This window comes from Pieris brassicae, chromosome Z, assembly GCF_905147105.1.
Source record: "Pieris brassicae chromosome Z, ilPieBrab1.1, whole genome shotgun sequence".
NCBI lineage: Eukaryota > Metazoa > Arthropoda > Insecta > Lepidoptera > Pieridae > Pieris > Pieris brassicae.
The window spans coordinates 413,001-430,694 of record NC_059680.1 but is presented as its reverse complement, the minus strand read 5'-3'; the positions used below and the strand labels follow the sequence as shown (position 1 = coordinate 430,694).

The window sequence follows — 17,694 nt, the reverse complement described above, 5'->3', positions numbered from 1 at the left end:
AGAAAAAGCTGGAGTATATAATATCTCACATCCCGAACGCTATACGTCCCTGCAATACGCCACTTTTTGTAACAGCAGAGCCTTATCTGCTTCCCGACAAGCCATGCGGCGTTTCCATCTGCCTCTCCACGCCCATTGTTAGTGAAGATACTAGACACAGCAAGTGTGCTTCACAGTTCACATTAATATTTCAAATGAGGAGGCTTGCTACCCACTGGAAATCTCAGTGGGCTAGTGTACATTATTTTTAACGAAATGACCATTTTTATTATGTATCTTACTTTTTTCCAAGACGAATATAAAACTGCCAAATGCTATAAAAATAAATCAGTGAAGCCTTTTTTAGGTCTGAGCCTCAGATTTCTGTATGTTACTTAATCGTTTGTTCTAATAGGATAAGTAGGTGATCAGCCTCCTGTGACACACGCTGTCGACTTTTTGGGTCAAAGTATGTCAGTTTCTTCACGATGTTTTCCTTCATCGTTCGAGATAACGTTAAAATATGAAGTCCATTGGTGCACAGCCGGGTTTCTACGACCACAGCTCATTCTAAACGCTATATCGGACTGATACCTACATCGCTGTTCTTGTGGAGTTTTCTCTTTCCCTTATATTGTGAGATCAGAAAACCTGTTTCGGCAAACCAAAACAGAACTATTTTTAAACTAAAACTTGATTTATCATTCATATATCTTTATTGGGGATACAAAATAAATTAATCAAATACAGAGTTGGTACTTTATTGTAAAAAAAAATCGGCGCCAAATTCTTTTCATAGGTCCACAGACTAAATCAACAATACAACAGATTAATACTTGTGTTGGCGCTAAATCACAAATTACTTCCACAGATAAAACGTTTTAGATATTCATAGATTTTGGCGCGAATTTTACAAATATTACTTAACTGTGGATAGAAATTTAACAATCCGATAAAATATTTAATTACGCGATAAATATCCTAATTATTCAATACAACGCAAATAATAACATTTTTTATATAAAATATCTCTATAAGGCGTTCGAGAGGAATGATTTTAATAGGAAATAATAACTTAATTTAGCTTAAATCATTAAGGTTAAGCAACACTTGTCGTGGTCATATACTTGATATCACCTGTTATATTTAAATCACTGTTGCGGTCAAAACAACGAGTAATCGTAATTACTTAGGTTAAGCAACACCCGTCCCTTCAGGAATTTGGACAGTTGACTGATACGTAAAATTAACTAGAAGTGGAATGAGTCATGGATTAGTTAAGATATGAAAAAAATTCTCAACCGTTATACAAAATATACAAATAAAACTAATAAATTAAAATGGCTATTTTCGCGTCAAAGCTATTGCTTTTTCAATTTAATATGAAAAAATAATTAAAATGAAATCATTGGAATTTGATTTACGGAAGTCACCTCCTACAGAATGTTCCTCTAGGACCAACTTCAAAGGCAACACAAACAAATATCGATTATAAGCCCAAAGAGATTTTGTTGTACCCGCAACCATTAAAAAACATTCATGTAGTAAATAGTTGTTATTTAGTCCTTGGAGAAATAACAGATTATATTTGATATTTTTTTAAACGGTAAATGCTCCTAAATAAATGTACCGCCTAAAACCCCACGGAATCTTGATTCCCCTAAATTTGGGAGAAAAACCCCCAAGTAGGCATAACCGGTATCATTATACTGAGTGCAATTATAAGGGATTTTGCCTTTCTTAAGGCAGCTTTTGCCGCTCACCTCCACTATGTGGAACCAGCTGCCCACTAAAGTATTTCCGAATCAATTCGAGAAAAGAGTCCTTCATTAAGATTCGTCCGTCTTTAAGATGTGAAGACAGATTCATTTCTTCATCATGAATGACGACTGTTCTAATCTTCACAAAAATCCTCTCTATCATGAGGTTGTCATCGCAATTTACGTCGAGGTACACCGAAGTCCGAATTAAACGAATTTGGGAGAAGCTACCAAGGTTTTGACAAATGAATATACACATATACAATATTCGTGATTTGTTTAAGGAGAAGTTAGTACATTTGTCAACAAATATGCCTATTAAATATTAAATCATTTTAACAACCACAAACTCGATTAGACAATTGACAAACTCTATGTTTTCATTGTAATACATTATAACCTACGTAGTCTGTGAAAGAAAACTTGCTAAGTCATCCTCATGCAGTTGTCACTATCGCCTCAGAAAAAATTATTTCATTTTTGCTACTTAAAGTTTACTTCCACTTTTGTTAAATTTCCTATAAAGGTCAATGACCCTTGTACTACCCAAATGTTAGATCAACTTAGCCAATCGTACTACACTTTATATTTTGAGCAATTAACAGTCTATATTATGAGTAAACACAACCTATTTCAATTTAAATTATAAAGTTACCTCTACCGAGAGCCATCATTGCGTGATTGTAAACCGCGCCCACTCCCAATTGCCATTGCCAAAGCATATACAGCCCGTTAAACATAGTACTACAATATTTTTATTTAAGCGTCCTTGAACCGGATTCACCGATTACTATATATAGTTAAAGCATTTTTTTAAAATTGTAATTAACAATACTAATATTTCCGATATTATATTGACAAGATATCCGCTGATTCTTAAGTTACGATTACTTTTAATATTTTATTTATTTGCCTGAATAAATGTCTGAGTTGGAAGAGAAATTCAACTCAGGCTACTTATTTTTTTTTAAATTCAGAGTTCAGCTGAGCTTATTTTATCCCTATAGAGAGAGTACTCAGATCTATTTTCGCTTTACTTATAAAAGCTTGCCAGCCCTCGGCAATAATACATATTTAATGTGACACTTATTGGCAAACATTACATACACGAAAAGATTGAATTGCCTCGCCTGGTTTCGTATGTTGGCAACTCTATTTCGAAATGACATTTCATACAAATCTTAGTATCGAGATTCATGAGAATTAAAGGTGGTCCTGAATACCTCAACATTGTCCGCCAACGACCAATCGGAGATACTTGTAAATAATAAACATTCTTGATTCACGGTGAGTTTTTATCTGGAAAGGGGGAGAAAATAAAATTGAAAAAAACAAAAAAAACATCGCGTCTATAGGTTAGCATAGAGCTGTCAAATGTCATGAAATATGAAGTAAAAAAATGAACGTTTGACAATTTCACAGTAGCAAATCCAATCCAACCAGGATTTGCTACTGAAAAACAAACCCATTCGTTATTAACACAATTATCAGGTTCATAATTTCTATTTTCTAGGCTCGCCTAATGTTAAGTGATACCGCCGCCCATGGACAATCACATCGCCAGAAGGCTCGCTTGTTTTCGGCCTTTTAAGAACTGGAGCGCTCTTTTCTTGAAGGACCCTAAGTCGAATTGGTCCGGTAATACATCAGTGGGAAGCTGGTTCCACATAGCGGTGGTGCGCGGCAAAAACTACCTTAAGAAACGCTCAGTTGTGGCAAGTCGGATACGGATAGTTAGACGTATTCCGCCTTGACGCCGATAGTGCAACTAAGCTGGGGGTATGAATCTGACCAAATCTGAACACTCTCCATTGTAAATGCTGTAGAAGATGCAGAGAGAGAGCCCAAATCTCTACGAAAAGCGAAGCCGTTCGGAAAGTGGCTGGTTGTCGACGATTTGAATCAGTCTTCGTTCAATACAGTAAACTATTCTTAGCTAATAAGTACATCAAAGTTTATAGAACGACCATAAACGCAAGTGTTACTTCACATTAACCTTTCCATTACAAATAGGATTACTTAGGTGGATCTACTACCGCTTCAATAACAGTGCTAAATGCGCCAATGCGCCACACTAAAATCTATTTTCTTTGAAATTAGATACAAGATATCTCTTACAGCGATTACACTATCAAAATGCTCATCACTACTAAATTATGCATAAACACAAATAGAATTTGTTAATATATTAATACTGAATTAATACATACTTATAAATATTTAATTATAACCAAAGACAGAATAGCGGACATCCCGTTAAATTATTGCGTTCTATACTCTTAATTAAATGTGAAAAAGATATAACAGAAACACAATACAATGCCCGCTCTATATATTTTTATATGCATAAATAATGACATTATATGGCATTTCTACGTATATATGTTATGTTTACGATACGTTGTACCCCATCCAAATATTACTTATATATCAAGGCACCCGACTCCCTTATGGAAGGAAATGATATCACACCATATTAATAATACTAATAACAACCGGTAAAATTCAACGTCAAACAATATTTTAAAAACCCACATGAGTTCAATGACTCTAGGTCATTGTCCTGAAAGGTTAAATATGCAAAGTGAATAACCTCCAATAACCTGCTGTTGCTTTTAAAACTACGATAAATTAAAAACGGTATCCTAGAAACTATTGCTGATTAGGATTATTTATTCATGCTAATTTAATACTATTGTTTGTACGTTGACTTCCACAGGTTTTTCAAATATTCTAAGGTAGTAATACTACTTATAGGAAAGTTTAAAATTCATTAAAACATGGTAGTTTTATAATTGACCGATTTTGATGAATTCTGTCGTGTCTACGGTGATTTTAGTGAATTTTATCTCTCCCATATACATTAAAAATTTTCGTTGTTCTAATCTATTAATGAAATCGGTCCCTTGGGGACTTAACGTTAAATGCCACTCATAACAGCTAGTTGCTAACCAGTTTGATTGATTACAGAGACGCAATGCTATTTGTTCTAGATACTAGGTTGGCACTATTGGAGGTTTATTCATTAAGACTAGAAAAACGAAATTTCAATCCTGTACCAGCGTCACTCATGAACTTTAAAGTGGGTATATGCTGCTTTATAGATTTATAACAAGAAAAATAAGTGTTGGAAATTTTCAAACCTTGACATTTCTCGGGCTTCTGCTTAGACTGAAATCTTATTTACAAAACGCGTATCACTTCATAAATAGTTTAAATTTTAACTCCTCTACAGATCATGGCTGAAGCTAAAAAGCTATCGTGTCGAATACAAAAACAGTATTCACTATCCGATAAGTGATCGTTCCAATAGATATACTATATTTATTAGTTTCGAGTGTAGTGACACTGGTATGAAACATATCACATACATACATACATAATTATGTTATATAAAAATACTTTTATATACAACATAAACGGAATAAATATATAAGATAATATATGTAACATTTTGTCTATTTCTCGCTAAAATAAGGATTCGAAGCAATAAGTTAATGTACCTTAATATAAAGCAATAATATTCAAATTCTCGAATAGACATTTGTTCCTTAGCACGGACTTCGTGGACTTCTGATCGCTTCGTGAGCGTATCACGAAGCAATCACGAAGCACTCACGAAGCTACTATAAATAATATAATCTTTTGAAAAATATTGGCAAAAAAACTGTGGGGATCTTCTTACTCTTAAATCAAGATTAAAAGCTATTTTTTCATAAGTTTCTATTGTTTATATTTTTAAACACTTTATACAGATCGTGCTAAGGCCACAGCTATTCAGAGACTAGGTTAAAACTTAGATAAATGCCTAAATATAACTATCACCTTGATTATCCAAAATATAGGTCGTGTTTGAGATTACCTACGATAATTCAATACGCCAAATTGTACTGTTACGAAAATGTCAGAAGTACACATTTGACATTTAATGACAAATTGTACATTTGTATGGAAAATTATACCTATGTAGAACGTTATTATTGGACACTACTGGTAAAAGAATTCAAACTAAATTTACGATTATAAGGACATAATATAATTAAAGCGTAATTAAAACCACCGACCACAAATACCTAGTTTTCTTTCCGCGCATTTTTGATGCTGATATTGTATTATTTATCGAATAGCTAATTTTATTAACTAAACGACCCATATTTTAGATGCGTTAAATTGAGATTCATAACTATCACATTCTATAATTTAAATATATTTTCGTGTTCTCGGCATTTGCCAAATTTACGGGGAAAACGACACTCGATATTGTCAATCATATCATCTCGGTTAAGAGTTTTATATGTATACATACACATGCCTGCATGAATACCTGCTTATCTATAAACTATGACCATTCAATACGTCAAATTGTATGGTTACGACATTTAATGGCAAATTGTACTTTTACGTATAAGTTATTGTAGACAATTTCGAAATTGTCAGAAGTACACATTCGACATTTCATGACAAATTGTACTTTTACGTTGTTTCGTTTTATTCGTTTATTTAGTCGTTTAAATGGACATTTTCGAAAATGTCAAATTGTACTGGTACACTATAAAATTCTGACATTTTAACATGCAATGTACATACACAAATGCTAAATAATGCCTAATGCAATTTTAGGTTGTTTTTTCGTTGGTTGTTTTGGTCTTAAACGTTCTTTTCTTACCTGAGTTAGCCGCAAGCGTTCACATCTGAAAAAACACACAATTGTACTAAATTAAGATTGAGGATTATTATATTTATTGTTGTAAATAAATAATTAACAGTCAAAACTAGATTTAGGATGATATTCAGAAACTATGACTCTATATCCCGTATTGAGGTAAGGCAGTAGGACTGCCATCTCTTAATACATCTTTAATTTCGTTTCTAATATCTTTCTAGAATTACTGAACTGATTTTAATATTAGCAATAAGATATTATTAAAATCTACGAATAGGGTTTAATTGTAAAAGTAAAAAAAACATATCCAGCAACAGTACTACTAACAATTTTCGAATTACTATGCCAACTGAGGCAGGTATTATTTTCAGACCTCTTATTTTCAGATTTATAAAACTGTATGTTTTAGATAAAAGTAATACTTATCATTATGACAGTTCAGTTAGCAGTTTATATTAAACAAAAATTGATGCTAATTAATTTTTAAAATAATCTAACAGCAATACAACCTTATATCTGACATGTCAGATTGCACCTGACAGATAGATCTTGACGTGCCGATTCCTCAAGATGTTTTGTCGTTATAAACGATAACGCGGCAAAACTAAAAATAAATTATTTTGCAGTGTTCGTGCGAGCGTGCCGCTGATGACTGTGGGTCGTAGATTCGAATTCCGTGCACCAACGGACTCTTCCCATTAACAATACAAAGAAAAACATCTACGAAAATGGCTTTAAACCCAAGATCAGTCAGAAAAGATTTTCCAAGCTTTAAAGGTTTGTACTCACCTATCAACATAACCCAAATCTCTCAACAACAAAGCGACCCTCTTCATACGGTACGGCGTGACGTGATGCGCTGTCAGCTTCGAATGTACTGCGCAAGCGCCGCCTCCACCGTTGTAGGAAAAGCCCGGTTCGTCACGCGGCGTTATACGCGGTGTCGCTCGAAGGGAGCACATGCCTTTAAATTACCAGAAGATGTTGCAATCTTAATTTACGAGAATGGTTAAACAACTAGATGATATAATCTGAATTTCTTCGTATAATCTGCTATAATGGCGTGCAAATTTACAAAAATTTGGAATTTAGTCGATCTCTAGAGGATTTGGTAGATTTTTAAATGTGTTTGATAAATTACTAGCAACTTCGCACGGCCAATCATAAATACCTAAAACTTCCTCGTAAATCATTCTAAACTGATGGAAACCCACACTTAAGTCCGTGCAGCACTTATTTGTTACACACTACTTTGGGGTCCAAAAATGATATGACATGCGCCTGATTATATTTGGTTAGAAAAGCCTCACCTTATATTGCTAACAAACTAGTATGCTACGAAAGCGTTGCCGACCTTTTGATGTGTATTTATTGTACACAATTTCGTGGACCAAAAACCTTGCCTATATTTTAATTCTATGATATGCGCCTGAATATATTACGTTGACAAAGTCTCATCTGATGATAAACTATACCATACTAGTAAGTCGCAAAGGCGTTGCCGACCTGTACTGTTACTTACCAGTGATGAAAATATCTTCCAAGTGAAAGTAATGTGTTCGCAACGCCGCCTGGTAAAGCGCATGCGCCGTTGGTGTACTTAAAACGTAGCCTGTACCGGACAAATAACGCGGGTAGACCCTCCCGGAATACATGTAACGTGGGCTGTACCTGTAAATATTAATAAATCTTTAAAAAATGCCTTTTGAGTAGTCACGTGAAACAAAACAGTTACAGATGAGTTAAATCCGACCAAATTATTCTAAACCAATACGACCGTTCAATTCTTAAAAGGCCAGCAACGCACTCTCAAGGTATTGAGTGTCCGACAGGCGACAGGTATTTCCGAACCAATTTGAATTAGGGTCCTTCAAGAAAAGAGGCTTCTGGCAATGTGGTGACTGTCCATGGGCATATCATTTAACATTAGATGAACCTCCTGTCTGTTTGCCCCCTGTTATATATGATTTAGGAAATAGATTCAATCAAATATAATACTCCCTGTATTTGTGTAATTTAAGAATGATAACCTATATACTTGACGATTGACTACGTGATTGTACGCATGTTACGACACATCGTTGAGACGCCATCTTGTTTAGAAGCGTTTTGCTGGATGAGATGGATAAGTTAATGCCTTAAAAATATTTTTTTTATAGATTCTATTCTATTTTGAATTTCAAATAGACCTTTGCTTTCTCTTTTCTTAGTAACCAGTTAGAAAGAGACCACTAAGAGTATTTGATAAGGTTTTAGCCTAGAAACTATTCTATTTCTATATTCACACCCTTCTACACCACCTAGCATTCCCTTTCGTATCCCTGTCTTCTCCTCTAAACCCACACTGTTCACGTATCGTACTTTTAATCTCCATATTTGTAAAATCATGTTAACATTTCATCATTTTTACTTTCAGTATGCACTTTAACTAAATTTTCGTGTTTCATCACTCCGTCCACCATTTTATGAGATTTCTGGACCTAGTTGACAATTACATTTTTTGCTAAACTACACTAAATCAGGCGTGAGTCAGGGCAGCAATGTAGGGCCATCGCAGTTTGCAATAATGGTGAATGATTCACCAGGGGTAATAAAACATGCTAGATGCCTTCTATTTGCAGACGATCTGAAATTACGCCTGTCAATCCAAGAGCTTGACGACTGTGAACGCTTGCAAGGAGATATAGATAGAGTATGTGTGTGAAGCCCAAAAAATAAGCTCCAATTAAATATTTGCAAATGTGCCATGTTGACATTTAGTCGATCCAAATTGCCTCGTCATCATGAGTACAATGTGCCAGGGGTGCGAGTAGATGCCCAACTGAATTTCCGACATCATGTAGTGGACATTTGCAAAAAAGCATATGCAAGAATGGACACAAATCCCCTAATAACTACATATTTTATTTAACGTTCACTAATATTAAAGCTCTCTCAAGCTTTTACAACGCTCTAGATAGGCATGAAGCTAAATACTGCCATAATTGAAGTGCATACAGAATGAATTTACACGATACATCAATAACAGACTGTACGCCGTATATCCCTACTATCAATAAATTGGAAACCAGACGGGACTTACAGTTGACCTACTACGTACTGAAAGTCTTCAGGGATGTAGTGCGCAACCCAAGTGCACTCCAAGAACTGGGTTTCTTTGTACCTATGGGTTATGTGCGACGGCGAAGGCCTAGGCTATGTGCGATACAAAGGACAAGAACCACTCTGTTGCCCAGATCCCCGTTATCCAAGTTGCGCTTGCTGAATGCTGCCTCCGACACTATCGACATATTTATATGTTCGCAGAGTGAATTCACTGTATATTATACATATTCTGTATATTATACAAATTTTCCTGCACAAAACGTAACGACTTCTTACCATTTGTTATTCGTATCCAGGACGGGACGAGCTCCACAAATCAAATCACCAATTAACAGATATTCCTTCTCTTTCGTTTGGTCGTGAATTTTTGAACGATTTTGAAGATTCATCATCAAATTTGGTACATTAATATACATGTCGTCATCTGTTTTTAATATATATCGCACTGGAAATATAAAATAACTAATGAAAAAGCCGCTCATAAAAACTATATAAAAAATATGTAAATGATCAAGGGCGGATAAAGGAGGGATCAAGAGAGGATAGAAAATGGGGCCCAAAATTGGTTACTCGAGAGCATCATTAGCAGATACAGGAAGGGGCCTAGGGAAGGTAGAGAATGGTACCCAAAAGCAGATGCAGGAGAGGTCCAAGGGCAGATAGATGAGGATGCCAAAGTCGGATACTAGTCCAATGGAGGATAGAGAAAGGGTTCCAAGGGATATCGGAGGTAGCCATGGGGATTTCAGATTTTGTTCAGAACAACAAACAAATCTATATAGTTTATTAAACGGGATATAATTTATCTGGATATCATTTCGGACTATAGTTATAGTTATATATATATATATATATATATATATATATATATTTATATATTATTTATATTTTTATATATATATAAATAATACGACAGTCCGAGACATAAACACTCGTTTCTTCGATGAAACAAATACAAATCAGTTAAGTAGTGTTGGACATACATATTATTATTATATATATATATATATAATTATTTCACCATATCAATCCTAAATCCCTGAACATAGGCTATAGATGACTTTCTAAATAGAATATGAAATTACGATGATGTTACCCAAGAAAAGATCAATAAAGATTCCTATATGCCGCGGAAACTATTGACAATAGAGCAATTTTATAAAAGACATCAGTATTTACAAAAAAAATGAATTTTCAAATTTATGAACTAATATTTTATTAAATTAAGATTTTTTACTTACCGCTATCACCACAATTATTTGTCACCCACTTTAGCATCATTATAGATTTCAATGTCAAATTATTGTATGAATCTATAAAACCTTCCTGTATAATATCACCATATTTATCCACTTCCTCGTCAATTTTATCCTGAACCTCGCTACTATTATCGTTAGCTGGCAACCCCAATAGAAACACAACTTTGTAGTTAACATCATTTTTCGGGTAATTCTCTTTGATTTTCGCTATAACGTTCTCCAGATCGAAGTTCTCTTCGCCTCGTGGTGGTATTTTCATTATATTTGTGTCATAATCGTAATTGTAATCCATTTCGTTTTCTTGTCCGCCAATTTCTTTATTCATATCAAATTCTGGCAACATTTTGTCGTCCGTATCTGCCATAGTAACGCTTAACGCTTTAGCCAGTTCCGGTAGTATCCGGTTGAAACTGGTTAAATCTCTCTTTCTATGTATGTTTTTCGTTGCTATTGCAATTGTACTTTGTAGTTCTTCTAGAACAGAATCTTTATTTTCTAGTGCTTCCGTTACTGTGCCAACACCTGATGAATCAGTTTTATCTAATCCCACTTCATCTTTAAGTTCAAAATCTGCAGTGGATTTGTTATCAACACCTTCCGTTATCCTGACGAGTTCTTCTGCTTCCACATCCCGTCTGCGCCGATCCGTGTAATTCATTTCCGCGTATAGATCATACGAATAATTATAATTCTTATATTTCTCGTGTACCGCGTGAAATATCTTCGCACTTTCTACAAAGTTTGTCGAATTACCCCAAGTCTCCCGAATCGCGACCCGCCTCTCGAAGTTCGTTGTCGAAGAACACACTACGATGAGAAGAAATAGTTTCTCCCGATTTTTCTTTGGGCATATGTATATCGGCTCGTGTATTGTCGTAACGTTATTGGGTTGTACATAGATTTTTGTATCGCGATTCGTATGTATGGACCAGCCTGCTACCGCAACTGAAATTATACATCATGCAGTTGCTACACCTACATCAAATCAGTACGAGGTCACATCCTGAAATTCGCGAACGTACCCAGCTACCCACACCTGACCCACATTGATACCAGAAAGAACGATTTTAACAAAATTCACCAGAGCATTGAATATAATTAAAAAGTTTGTGAAACGTCTGAATTTACTGTAAGGGAGCGTTCAAGTATTACGTAACGAATTTTAGGGGTGGGGGGCCTCTTGTACAAAGTTACGATGCGGGGCGGGGATTGAATTACACGTTATTGATAATATTATTTTCAACTTTCCAGTACTTTACACCACATAATGGTAAGTTTTAGATATAACGAGTCACTGGGGGTGGTTACGAGACGTTGTACTATTGGATACAGAAAACGTTACGGTGCGTTTCATGAAGGGGTGGGAATTGCGTGACGTAATACTTACACGCTCCCTAATGAAAACATTTCAATAAATTTTGATAAAACAAAACGGGTACGATTCTCTCTACTGGTGTAGTAGTTGACCTTCACATCCTGATAGAGTTTAATATTGATTTCGTGTTATCGGTGTTAATTTGCTGTTTTTCATATAAACTTTGAAATTGTAATGGTTTTGTTCGATTCTCCAGAGGGGTAATTGCCCTCGTAGTTGCAAGGGATAACTGCCACACGCTGGCAACATCCATTATCCTATATTATCCTTTTTTTTTGGATCCATCAAGAGTGTAAAGTCCTCTTAAAATTTGCCAACGAGCTTGCTTTCTGGCTGGGACCATAGGCGGTATAATTTCAGTTCAGAACCTCCTGCCCCCCCTCCCCTTATTTATAAAATATAATACCTTTTGGCATCTGGTCATTTGCTCGGTTGTACACTGGGATATACATAAACACGCAAAACAATATCATGGCTGTGCTGAAAAGTGAAAATTTCGCTATAATTGTCACCGGCCATCTTCTATCAGATCTCTCTCTAACCAGTCGATTTCTGTCATGTCTGAAAAACAATCCACATTTTAACCGACTTCAAAACCGAATGCTGTTGAAATACACACTAAATTTCGTGTGGTCACAAAAATTATTTGAGGCCTTATAAACTTTCAGTTCAGTAGTCTTTGAGAGCAATGTTCACCTAGGCTCCTGAAAGCACCTTGATGCCGAGCATTCGAATGAAACTCCAAATATTTACACATCTTCAATTAAAAGAAAACAGTGGCGCTTCAACCTTTTAGGCCTCATATTTCTGTAGGTAAGAGTTGATGAGCCTTCTGGAGCAGGTGGGTGAAATGCCGGTATTACGATGTTCATACGAGCGACTGTTAAACCCACACAAGTCTATTGGAACCAGGCTTCTATGACCTCAAGGATGAGAGCTGCTTATGAATCATAAAAAAACCGTTGAGTTACAAGTGAATGTGTGTCAATAATGGCTAATTAGATATTGAAGTTCAATCATGCGATCTCACCTGTATAACAGTGGGCTCCCATCACTGTCCCTGTTTGAGTATTGGCATTCATCATCCCATTGTGTATCATTGCGGGCCATCAATGCTGGAAAATATATTATTATTAGATAAATTAATCCACAACATTAAATTTTTTAACCAATTAGGGACAAATTCAATGATTTGTTTTAACTCCGCAGCTGGCAAACAATGAAACTGCGGAAAGTCTCGCCCTTCTCAGCCGAAACACGCAGTATTCCCCCACTTCCAAGAGGCCCGAAGCTAGGCGGTATGTCTTCATCGACAGGACATACTTCACAGATATTTATGGATTTCAGCATTTCGTGTTAGCCATGGCGCACCGCTCATATTTCGCAGCTTTGTTTTTTAGCCTTTGTCAGATTTCGATATTGGGTTTGGTTCGAGTTGGCTCATATTGAACAGAAACATATTGGTTTTATTGTCATAAACGTGTCCGTTAAATGAGAAGTTAATTCTCCAGACTGAGTCCGGCTTTTCTGCTTTATCTCCTTTCGTTTCATTAGCCAGTTCATGTTACGAAGCTTATGATTAGCATGCTCTTTTAATGCTTTTAAGGTATGTTTTGGAGTTTGTATATGAAAATAATGGCTTGCAACACTTGTCACATGTGAAGAAAAAGTTTTAGTTTTAAATAGTGGATTGCCTGTTTAAATTTTATATAAAATGATTGTTTTCTGTTATGAAAACGTACTTCTCTTCAAGTAGCGGACAGTTAAACAACCTAGTGATATATAAACATGAATTGATTGTAGTAAATGTGTAGTAGTGTAGTTTTTAAAATATATATATTAAAAATGAAGTAAGTGTTTTTAAAATAAACCACTAAAAATGGAAACGGCCAACATCATTATTAACAACATTATGGGCCCCGATTTTTAAAAGATAAATATTTATTATGATGTAAGAGTTAATGAGGGAGAACACTAACAGAAGTACCTGACACAAATGAATATAATTATTCTGAAGATGAAGTCAGAAAAGATCGAGTTGGTGATATTGGACCAAATAATAGTAATGGAGTTAATGTAGTTCGAGAAGGTGATATAGGAAGAAATGGAAATCGAGAAGAAAGAGAAAGAATTATAAGTATTGAAGAAATATATATATTTAGTGAAACAAATGACAGAAAATATTTTGAGATTTATATACAAATATTGATAGCTACCAATAATGGATTCAATCAAAATAGCGCTTTTCACAAATAAGGAAAATTAGAAAAAGCTAATTACATTATTGCTTCATCAAAGGCTTGACAAAAAACTTGGAAAATAAGGGGAAATTTATAATATTTAGTTAAATAGGAAAAAATATTAACAAACTAGGGCACATAGAAAGATTCTGCAAGAATAAAAAGTGCAACATCTGCGGACAATCAGGACATAGTATGGATCAGTGCTATAGAAATAAATATAGCTATTATAGGGCAATTGTTCAATGTTCAATTCAATGTTGTATACAACAATAGATATAAATGAAAAGAAACAATTCAACAATTAAAAGGATGACCATACAAAATGAATTGTTTATTATTAATGAAAGGTTGTATGTGGTTTTTCAATTCAAGTGAGTCGAAAGTTGTGAAGTTTGTTATGGTTAATGAGTTGAGTTGAGTTTGACTGATTTGAGCAGGAATGGCAATACTCAATTAGAGTATTTGTTCCTATGTTTTGTATATTAAGGTAATGACAATTAAGTTAAACTTATCACTAAGCAGACAAGTAGGTAGTAGTAGTTTAAGGTTATAATAGTTAAAGAGGTTATAAATACTCCTTCTCAATTACTCAATACATAAAGTATTGAGTAGTAGAGAAGGAGAAAGAGTTCTTTTTAATTAAACTTGAAGAGTTTAGGTAGGTAGTTGAGAAGTAGTTCAAGATTATAATATAGTTATTGGTGCTTTATGAAGCTAGTCAATAGTGAGGTTAAGTGAGTGTAAATGTTATATAGTTGAATGAAAGAACTTGATTAGTTAAGTAGGAGTTGAACAAGTGAGAAAGGATTAAAGGGACATAAAAATTTGTATTAAGTTTGAAAGGTTGAAATAATAGTTAAGTGGAGGTAATTGAATGTAAGTGGTTGTGAGATTTTAATGTATAATTAGGCATGTATGGAAGGTACTGTTACATTTATGAAGGTCTAGTTAGTGAGATATTTTTTTTGGTATATTGTATTAAATTAAATGTGTGCAAGTTTTGATGGGTGTGTATGAATATAAAAATAATGGCAGGCCGCACTTGTTACGTGTGAAGAAAAAGTTTGTTTCGAATAGCAGAATGCCTGTTTAAATTTTATATAAAATGATTGTTTTCTGTAATAACTTTCACTTCTCTCCAAGACGGGGACAGTAAAACAACCTAGTGATATATAAACATGAATTTATTGTAATAAATATTTATTAGTTTAGTTTTTGAAATTTATATATATTAAACATGAAGTAAGCATTTTTCAAATCGGCCTCTAATAATTGGAAAAGTCCAAAACACCTAGTTTTGTTAGTATTCTAGTATTTGTATGGCCTTTTAGAGTAAAAGCCTCCTCTATATTTGTCTATTTTTCTTTCTCTTGAGCAGCATTCATTAATTATAACACTAACTTATACATAAAAAAATAAATTAATAATAAAACAGGAATCCATTGTACTGCCAGGGTTGGAACACAACCTTTGTGTAAAGTTACCACTGGGCAAATTAATTATTTGGGACAATGAAACCTTTCACCATTCATATGACTCATAAACCTTGAAAAGACATTGACATTTAGTAATTACGACATTTATTTTGCTTTGTTAAATAAAAGTATATAAAATTACATAGAAAAGGGCATGAACAATGGCCCAAGGACAATGTAACAAGGTTGAAAGGGCTACCAGGGAAAATATAGAGATGTCGCCTTCTTGCATGGGCTAACAAGCTTCAAGAAATTGGTGGGGAAGATTGTGAGAGAAATGGGCAAGATTGTGAGAGAAATGGGCAAAATAGAGAGAGAGCTGGGGCCAATTGGAGGAGGCCTATCATATAAGAGGTTCTTGAAAAAAAATTTCTAATTCTGTATAAAAATGTTAAGTATATTTAGTAAAGATGGATGAATATTTCAAGAAATAAATGAGGCTTACATATAATTAATATTTAGTTTGATTGCAAATCAATAGCGAATAGGAATTTAAAACAGAAATAGAAACAGTATGCTATGTTTATATGCTAATTAAAGGCTAAAAACCTTGTGAGTTAACATTAACATAATTGGTGTAAGTACTAGTTGTTATTATCATACTCTAAATGACACATACTCATTATTATTTACAAGTTCAGTCTGTTTTGGGTTGCTCATTGTATAAACAAACTTAACAGCTTTGCTACAGAAGTTGTTTAGAGAAATTCATTTATGTGATCAAGAGAACAAATGAAAAAAAATTACCTTAGAAACTAAAATATTACAAGAACATTTTGTCATGATCTATAGAATTTCTCCCCTTTCATGCCAATATAAACGTGACACTGCATAATTTGGTTTGTTGTTTCATGTTAATGCAGAGGATTAAAATAATTTAAGAGTGCTTTTTGCATTCTTTAAACATTCACACAGAGTTTTACATAGGTTCTTTCAGTGTGCAACTAAATAGCCTCCTCCCAAGGGCAAGTGGGATATAGTATCCATTCAGTTTTGTTTATATCAACTAATTTCTTCATTTGGTAAAATATTTGAATGTTTGTAAGAAAAGTTACTTTTTGAAATATACATAATTCTAAATTTTGAAAATGGAATTGACATAAAACTAGTTTGTCAAAACTATTCTTTAAGCAGTAAATGTTTTTATAAAATAAAAAAAACATTTTTTTTAATATAAAGAGCATTTTGGGTATATGTAAAGTTTTATGTTTGAAATACACTTCATTTTTAATTATTGTACATATAAGGTCAAACATTAAAAAGCTACTGCTATTAAATAAAATAAGCTTCAACTTTCTGTTGACCAATTTATGAATATATTAATGAATGAACGTTCCAATGATGTTTGTCCTGTTAATATTTACGTAACTAGGTTTTAGCATCACTAGGGTATAATTACTAATTAGTTAATAGAGCGTTGAGTGCATTACATGACAACATAAGTAGTAATACCTAAGAAGCATCTAAAGTACGTATTTTACGTAACTAATCTGTAAACCAATTGAAAGTCTCAAAATAACTAAATACTCAAGTTTGATGAATCTTATACACATCGCTTGATACTTAATTATTTAAAAAAATATATAGATCATTTTATTTTTTATTGCGTACATTCTTCAAGTTATTAAAAAGGTTTACTTACTCTGTACAGTTGCCGGACTATTACAACAAAAAGTTCACTTTAATTCATTGGTTCTTAATTATTTACGTTGAAGGTGGACTGTTTATTTAATTAACTTAAATAGCCTGAAAACCTGCTGAAACTGAAGTGTGAAATCGAAAGTTGATTACTTTATTTGAGTCAGCCGTCAGGTTAAATCATGTCATGAATTGTT

The 17,694-nt window shown here is 34.0% G+C and overlaps 1 protein-coding gene across 1 annotated transcript; it reads right to left on the bottom strand.

Moving 5' to 3' along the window:
- Positions 1–724: 724 nt before the first annotated feature.
- LOC123718491 lies at positions 725–17,647 on the bottom strand. Its single transcript, XM_045675047.1, has 9 exons — positions 17,502–17,647; positions 13,172–13,256; positions 12,548–12,702; positions 10,749–11,711; positions 9,784–9,952; positions 7,925–8,073; positions 7,192–7,366; positions 6,406–6,430; positions 725–3,038 (listed from the first exon to the last, which is right to left on the bottom strand). Exons 2-9 carry the CDS (start codon positions 13,249–13,251, stop codon positions 2,964–2,966), a joined length of 1,791 nt encoding a protein of 596 aa, XP_045531003.1. The 5' UTR covers positions 13,252–13,256; positions 17,502–17,647; the 3' UTR covers positions 725–2,963.
- Between the last annotated feature and the right edge of the window lie 47 nt (positions 17,648–17,694).

Excerpts from the sequence above, each read along its gene's own strand:
- LOC123718491 (XM_045675047.1), bottom strand. The coding sequence starts at position 13,251 with ATGGCCCGCAATGATACACAATGGGATGATGAATGCCAATACTCAAAC. Across the intron at positions 12,703-13,171 it reads GGGAGCCCACTGTTATACAG|ACATGACAGAAATCGACTGG; the intron begins GTGAGATCGCAT and ends ATTGTTTTTCAG. Across the intron at positions 9,953-10,748 it reads AAATAATTGTGGTGATAGCG|TGCGATATATATTAAAAACA; the intron begins GTAAGTAAAAAA and ends TTATATTTCCAG.